At 49.5% G+C, this 7,257-nt stretch overlaps 1 protein-coding gene and 1 pseudogene across 1 annotated transcript; both read right to left on the bottom strand.

Annotated features, from left to right (window-relative positions):
• Positions 1-8: 8 nt before the first annotated feature.
• Positions 9-676, bottom strand: LOC122171810 (annotated as a pseudogene).
• Positions 495-5,070, bottom strand: LOC122171808. The gene is made up of 5 exons (XM_042839583.1): positions 3,196-5,070; positions 2,704-2,798; positions 1,976-2,052; positions 1,313-1,399; positions 495-845 (listed from the first exon to the last, which is right to left on the bottom strand). Exons 1-5 carry the CDS (start codon positions 4,014-4,016, stop codon positions 696-698), a joined length of 1,230 nt encoding a protein of 409 aa, XP_042695517.1. The 5' UTR covers positions 4,017-5,070; the 3' UTR covers positions 495-695.
• Positions 5,071-7,257: the final 2,187 nt, after the last annotated feature.

Here is a 7,257-nt window from a genome sequence, read left to right as displayed (position 1 = left end):
CAGCCCAAATGATGTTCAATTAAGGCACAGAGCGTCAGAGGCAGCCCAAATCCCGTTGAATTAAGGCACAGAGCTTCAGAGTTAACTTAAATCCTTATCTTGTAGAAGGTCTGCTGGTGGTGGCTTCAGAAGGACCTTTCCTAGCGTGATCTTCTTGGCTCTCAACTGCTTTTCTCTGTGGCTGTTAATTCACTCCTCGGTGTGTGTGACTGCCCTGATGCCGTGGGGATGCAGGAGGCGCAGACGCGGCTCTGTGTGCAGAGGCACTGGCTGTCGGTGCGGCCGAAGCACTGCTTGCACCTGACAACAAGGTTCCATAGCTGCCTTGGGAGCAGCGACAGCAAGCGGAGCGGTGCTGGAAGGATTTGCTGCAGCAGGGCTCACAGGGCCCGGAAGCCCTGAAGTCCACAGCCACCGGCTGTTCCAGGAGCATTAAGTGAGGCTGCGGATGGAGCTGCAGAATCCCCAGTGCCAACGGGATGGGGACGGCTGTGGAAGGACGTCGCCCCGAGGGCAGGAGGACTGGAGGCAGCAGCAGAGCTCCCCACAGCTGGAGCGCTTCCAGATGAGACGCTGGGATTTGCAAGGACAAGCGGACAGCACCGCTGCTGCTGTTGGCTGGAGAGTCTGCAGTGAGGAAGTGGATAGGAAGGCTCAGGATGTGAGCACCTGCCATAATGAAACAATGCTGCATTTCAGTGCTGCAGAAGAACGCTGATCAACGCCTGTTTAATCGCTGGTTCCTTATGCAGAAACTTGCTTGGGAACTCAGTGCTTGGGGCTTGCCGTCCTCCCAGTCCAAGAGAAGGTAATGGTGGAGTGACCACTTTCTCTCTCCAAAGTAGCTGAAAAAGTTCCAAATACATCCATGAAAACTACATTCCAGCACAGGCAAGCATCTTTCAATCCACATTTAAAGCAAAAACCCACGTGTGCCGTCCAACTGAATGTAACTGAGAAACTGAACCAAACACTGGCCACAAGCAGTGGCAGCTTTAAACAAAATGCTCTCAGGCTGCTGTCTGCAAACACCCTAGAAGCAGGAATCTGCTGACTGACGGGCACAAAGTAATTGCCATCACCAAAACTCCTGGAGCTCTCATTCTCCTCTCCCTTGCTCTAGTTTGTTCCATGGCTCTATCTGTATCACTGCTCTGGCTCAGTCTGCTCTCTGAGCGCAGAACAGTCATCTGTGCTGAAGTCTGAACGCTGAGCTCCGCCTAAATGGGAATCCTAAGAAAAACCTTCACTCAAGGTTTAAGAGAAAAGCAGCATCAGGAACAGAAGTATTTTACCTTTCCTTAACACTTACCGTTGATGCTGTTCTCCAGGCATTTAAAGCCTTCAGCTCCTGCAGCCTGTTTCTCCATTGTTGCGTATACAGATTGACAGCATTTATCTAAATGTGGGAAAACACAAATGTGCTTTTGTTAAGCATGGCTTTTGGTTTTTTTCTTATTTGGGTCTTTTTTTTCCTCTTTTTTTTTTTTTTTTTTTTTTTTTTCCTCCCCCCTTCTTTAAAAGGGGGAACAAGAGTGATCTGACCTACTGCAAGGAAGTTTCAGACTGGACAATTCAGGTCTTGCCCCACTTTATGAGCAGAAACTCCTGCTTTGGATAATATGTTTTGTACCTGCATCATTGGTGAGGCCTGTGCCACACAGTTATCAGGAAGAGGCAGGGAGAATCATAAACCTGTTTGAGTCAGGAGGGACCTTTAAAGCCATCTGACCCAACTCCCCTGCAGTGAACAGGGACACCTATGGCCACATCAGGTTGCTCAGTGATGGCAAAGCCTTCAGGCCAGCAGCTCCTGCTGTTTTCTACTCGCTGCACAGAAAAGTGAACGTATGAGGGCATTCTTACTTTTCCCTCCAGTTTGGTATTCACTGAGTAAAGAGCGGCCACCTGAAGCACAGGAACCACTGCTACCCTGAACGCGTCCACAGAAAGCTCAGTTGTTCCAAATACTTACATAGTATCCTGTGCTCTCCTTTGCACTGCAGTTATAATAGGCCAGGCGCAGCTCCTCAGAGGAGATCTCTGGAAAGCCTGCAGGGAGGCAAACAATCAGCATGCTCCAAAGGGAATGCAACACAAATACAAAATTGCCCCCTAGAGTTACACAAGAAACTGCCCTTGCTGCACCGCCTGGGACCAGTCAGTTCTACTTGGAGACACAGAAAGGACTCCTGGTGCAACTTCAGGGGTGCGAACACACCAAAGAAATACCGTAATCCAGTGCCCCTACCTGTTGCATCACAAGGCACATCCTCACCTTGCAATGCTTCCATTGAGGCACAGTAGCGTGGACAAGTATAGATATGCAGTCTGAACAGTAGCAGCACTCAGCGAGGCTGTATAATCAATGGATATCAAGATGTTACAATCACAAAATAAACAAGAGATTAGGCGAAGTGGACTATGATAACAAAAGAGAATAAATGGAAGGCTTAGCCTTATGCTGGGCTCACCACAAAACACCAGAAGAGGCAATCTCCAGAAGAGATCCTTCCCTACTGGCAGCCAGCTCTTCAATAGGTCTAGGAGGGGTGCAGCCTGGCTCCACCCCTTCCAGCAGCACAGGTGAATTGCCTTCAGCTGTGCTCCTCTGGCTGACTCATGGCTCACCTCAGGTGATCAATCAGAGGTTCAGGCCGTGACTCAGCAGTTCCCATACAAAGGCTAAAAAACGGTACTGACCTGAAACATTAGGCTTGCCCTTCTCCTGTGAGTAACACGAAAGCATCCACTGTCCAGAAGATTCCCAGGCTGCTATGCCTTCTGCTGTCCAGTCACTAGAAAACAGAACATGACAGCAAAAGAAGAAATTACACAGTCAGAAGCTAAATGGCAAAAAGCAAAGTCAAACTCAAATAGCCAGAGCCGTGCCAATTAATTCCATAGGACGCTGCTCAGAGGGAACAGCTGAAGAATGCTACAACCACCTTGAAAGACACACAGTTGCTCTGCTGGACACACAGATGTCTGACAAAGCGTTTTACTGTATCATCAAACTGCAAGTAAATCACATCAGGTCTGTAAGAGAGACAAAACCCCCGTGCTTCCTATGGTTCCCCCCCACATCCCAGCTTCCATCCCCTGGAACGCATCCTCTCCATTATCCAGAGGAAGCCGGTAAGCACTTCAGCAGCTCATTGCGAGTGCTTCCCAGGGGACAGGGTCATCACTTACAGAAGTCTCTGCTGCTCATCTCGATGGCCATCACCTGGGTCTGCACTGCTTAACGCAGAGCTCTCTTTCTGCGAGGACACCGCACCTTTCTTGCCTGCTGCTCCAACCATGGAGGCACCAGAGCGTCCTCCTCCATCGCGGCTGCCACCCGAGGAGCTCTTTGTAAGCACAGGAGGCTGCACAACGGCTGCAGGAGCGCCCCGTCCTTCTGGAACTTCTCCTCTGCGCAGGAGCACGACTCGCTGGAGAAGGTTGATGGTTCTCCGGGGAACACGTCTTCCTCCATCGCCTCCCGTGTGCTGGATCACGGGTGGCTGGTTAAGATCTGTGTTTCCCTGGGTAGCATCACCCGATCCGTCTACAGCTCCTTCCATGTGCTGGATCACAGGTAGCTGGCTAAGGTTTCTAAGGTTTGTCTGACTAATGTCTCCCCATCCTCCTACAGCTTGTCTCTTGTACTTGAACACAGCTTCTCTCTTGTATTCAAACATGGCTCCTCTCTTGTACTTGAACATGGCTGCCCGCATAATGTATCTGTTTCTCAGGGTGGCAGCACCCCATCCTCCTACAGCTGCTCCCATTTGCTGCATCATGGAGGGCTGGCTAAGTAAGGTGGTAGTCTGGGTGCTGGTACCCCATGGTCCTGCAGTTCCTGTCAGTTGCTGGAGCATTAGGAGCTGGCTGAGGAGTAAGCCTATCTGGTTTGTGGTACCCCATCTTCCTCCACGTCCTGGACGGACGCTTAAAGGAGGTGGAAGCTCTGCAGCTCTGACAGATGGCCCAGGAAACCTTACTGTCATCAAAGCTGTGGTAATGTGCATCAACAGAAGTGGAATAGACAAAGGAAATGTGCTGTTACAGAGAGGCAGCTTTGGTTGATGCTGTATCTGTGAGTATCCTGTACAGTGCTTTTGTAGCTGTGTTACCGAGACCAGAAGTCTTTTTTCCTACCTAAACTCATAAATGAATTTGAATTTGATTACACACTGAAGGAGGAATTTGTGGTTTTTTTTTTTTAAACAGCAGTATTAAAAATACACAGAGTTTGTATAATAGCAATCATCACTGAGATAGTGGGATAAATAGTTAGAATAAATAATAAATAAATAGTATAACAGTTGATCCTGTGTTGCTTTTTGTTCTATATGTACAGGATGTTTTTCAAATGAAGATTGGTGTCTGATAGATTCCAGCAATGTCTGTTCCTTCTGTTCCTTTCTTTATTCAGACACTTAATCGCTCTCAATCTGTCAGGCTTCCCCTGCCTCATTTCTGATCTTCGCCTCAGTGAGCAGCTTTCTACCTCAGAGTCTTTTGTAGGTATGCCTTGAATGCATTTGGTTGCTCTTGTGAGTTGCACTGCTTCTTGTGCATGCACGCAAATTACGACCAGATACCAGAATTCAGAACTGCTCACCCCAGTGCTGGAGGTTCTGTGCCTGACAAAGTCTCAAACATCCTGCTTTTCTTCTTACCATACCACACAGTGGTACAATGAATTTGCAGGATTAGTGCCTCCCGGTCTATGCGTGTATATTGAAGAAAAAATGGCTGGAACAGAGATGCAGTTTGGTTTATCCTTGGGGTTTATTCCAAGGCTGCGTGCTCTGAAATGCTGCTGTGGTTTGAATGTTGGAAGTGGTCGTGACTTTTCTGCTGGCATCAGTTCCTTCCCATGGAATAACTGCAGCTGACTGCAGCGTTGGTTTTGTTGTTCCATCCCCACAACAGATATTCTGAGAGTCTGTTTTTCTGTTCCTATTATTAGTATTACTGCATTATTAGGATGGTGGCTCATTGAGGTACGTACATTGCTCTGAAAGAAATGCCTCCTATTTATTTCCACAGAAATGACAACGGATACAAGGAGTGAATTCTCAGCTACAAAACTCTGTTTTTCAACATGGTCACCACCATTAGCTCTGCTTTTTTTCCAGCGTTGAACAAGAGCCTGCATGCTGTGCTTGTTCAAAAAGCAGAAAAAAAAAAAATCAAATCTGGCTGTTTGAGTGGCTTGTCTTTTGCATTGCTGTTGCCACTGCTGAAGCCTCACTGTGCTCACATCCACGTGTTGGGCTTCATAAATGTTCTGCAGGCATTGATGGATGTCAGTGGGTGCGATTTTTTCAGTGTGGAGGAGTTCAGTGACGCCCCTGTGCTCTGTGTGCCAGGTGCTGTGCTGTCATTCTGGTCCTCTGCTGCCATCTGTGGCATGGCTGCAAAATGTAACTGAGTGCTGGCAGGAAGGTTCAGCCTCTGCTGTTATCCCACCAGCGTCCACCTGTGATGTTGTGGGCCGGCATTATAAAACAGGAGGCATTACTTTTGGATCAGCCCGTGTGCAATTATGAAAAATTAAGGTTTATAATGGCTGGCCGAGTAAATTGGTGGCTGCTAAAGAGATCCACCACTCTAAAATAACAGTAGTTAGACACTGATAGCTGTCAAGGCCAATTTCAATACTGTGGCTGTGTTGGGTTATTTATTTATTTGAAGTTATCTTTCACTGTCGGATTTCCTGAACACGCTCCAGGTGTGCCATTCCAGGCTTGATTTTGAACTTGCAAACTCTAGTATTCTGGAGCAACTCCATCCTGTGAGCGGATTTGTTTTCATGCTCCATTGTAAAACTGCTGTTAAGAACTGGTATTGCAAGAAATGATTTTGAGGTCCCTTCCAACCCAGGCCATTCTGTGATCCTGTGACTAGGAAAGGCGTTACAACAGAGGTGTGATGATGGAAGGACTGGCACCATAGAGAGGTACTATAAAGGAAGGGGAGATTGCTCACCCATATCAGAAGATTCCAGGTTCACAGGAAGAAGCATCACCAAGGAGGGATTTCCAGACAGAGATCCTTCCCCAGCTGCGGTCAGCCCTTACATGAGGTCTAAGGGAGGTGCAGCCAGGCTCCATCCCTTCCATCACACAGCAGAATTGCATTCACCTGTTGCTTCCAGGGCTGAGCAGCTCCTTTCTGCAGGTGCTGAACCAGTGGTTCAGGATGGGACTCAACAGATCCCATGCATACGTGTAAGATTTCAGGTTTTTTTGTTTTCTCGGAAGATTGAAAAGCAGGAAAGTTCTCTGCCCTTTGTTCCTGCCTCCACCTGCCCTCAGCGTGCAGCCAGGAGAGGAAGGGCACTCAGGAGCACAACGGGAGCCCCTTGTATCTCCTCAGCTCCTGACTTCCAGCTCTGCAGAGACGTTTCTTATCTCAGTGACAGCTGCGGCCTCCACAGCCCCTCAACCCGGCCCCAAAGGCCCACCGCCCCTCTCTCCCCCCACGCACACAGCTGGGCCCGCTGGGCACAGGCGCTGCCCCAACAGCGGATTCGTCACCCAGCCGGCAATAAGTCTGTCGCACCGCGTGTTCATTTGGAGAGTGCCGGCCCGGGCGCTCAGTGGGTTCCATAGCAGGAAGAAATGTTTCCTGGCACGCGCTGCCCCGAGGAGCGGCGCACACTGACGTGTGGAATCAGACTCTATGACCACAGAGTATTACAAAAGCAGGTACGTTCAATCAGGGCTGCAATGCTGGGTGCAAGGGGGAGAGCTGCTCCTAAGTCGCACAGCGTCAGGAAAAAGCGTGCTCCAGGTAGAGGCCGAAGTAACACGTGATCAGGAGTTCCCAGGAATTCAGATCACATTCATTCCATTCCAAACCCATCAGCACGCGGCCCCCCCTCGTGCAGTGAGTGGTGAGGGTCTCCTCCTGGCGGCCGTGGGCTGAAGAATCCTCATCTTCCTCGCGAAGGCTCGCAGTCTTTCTCCCTGTTAACTTCTGACCCTGCGGAAGGGGCAGCCCTCCCCCAGCCCTGTTTCAGCTCGCCCTGCGGCCATCGCATCGCCTCGCTGCCCGGCGTCCTCAGGCCGTTCTCAAACCCTTCTCTTTACGGCCTTCATCCCCTCGTTATCCCAGACCCAGTGCCTGCCATCCCTTATTTTTCTAACATTCTCGTTTCTACAAACTTTCTCTACCCTCCCCCCCCCCCCAATCCTTAATCCCTGTGAAGCCTTTTCCTCACGTTTTTACTACAGGGCCCTTCTCACCCTTCAGCCA

Source organism: Centrocercus urophasianus, unplaced genomic scaffold (assembly GCF_019232065.1).
Source record: "Centrocercus urophasianus isolate 14NV4802_14NV808 unplaced genomic scaffold, USGS_Curo_1.0 seq_981, whole genome shotgun sequence".
Lineage (NCBI taxonomy): Eukaryota > Metazoa > Chordata > Aves > Galliformes > Phasianidae > Centrocercus > Centrocercus urophasianus.
The sequence above is the reverse complement of the archived record's forward strand: the minus strand, read 5'-3'. Positions and strand labels throughout refer to the sequence as shown.

Bases quoted from the DNA above. Each gene is read 5' to 3' on its own strand.
- LOC122171808 (XM_042839583.1), bottom strand. From the start codon at position 4,016: ATGCACATTACCACAGCTTTGATGACAGTAAGGTTTCCTGGGCCATCT. The intron at 2,053-2,703 runs GTCAGTACCGTT...GCCTCCCTGCAG, and splicing joins GGGCAAGCCTAATGTTTCAG to GCTTTCCAGAGATCTCCTCT. The intron at 846-1,312 runs GTAAGTGTTAAG...GAACTTTTTCAG, and splicing joins CCTGGAGAACAGCATCAACG to CTACTTTGGAGAGAGAAAGT.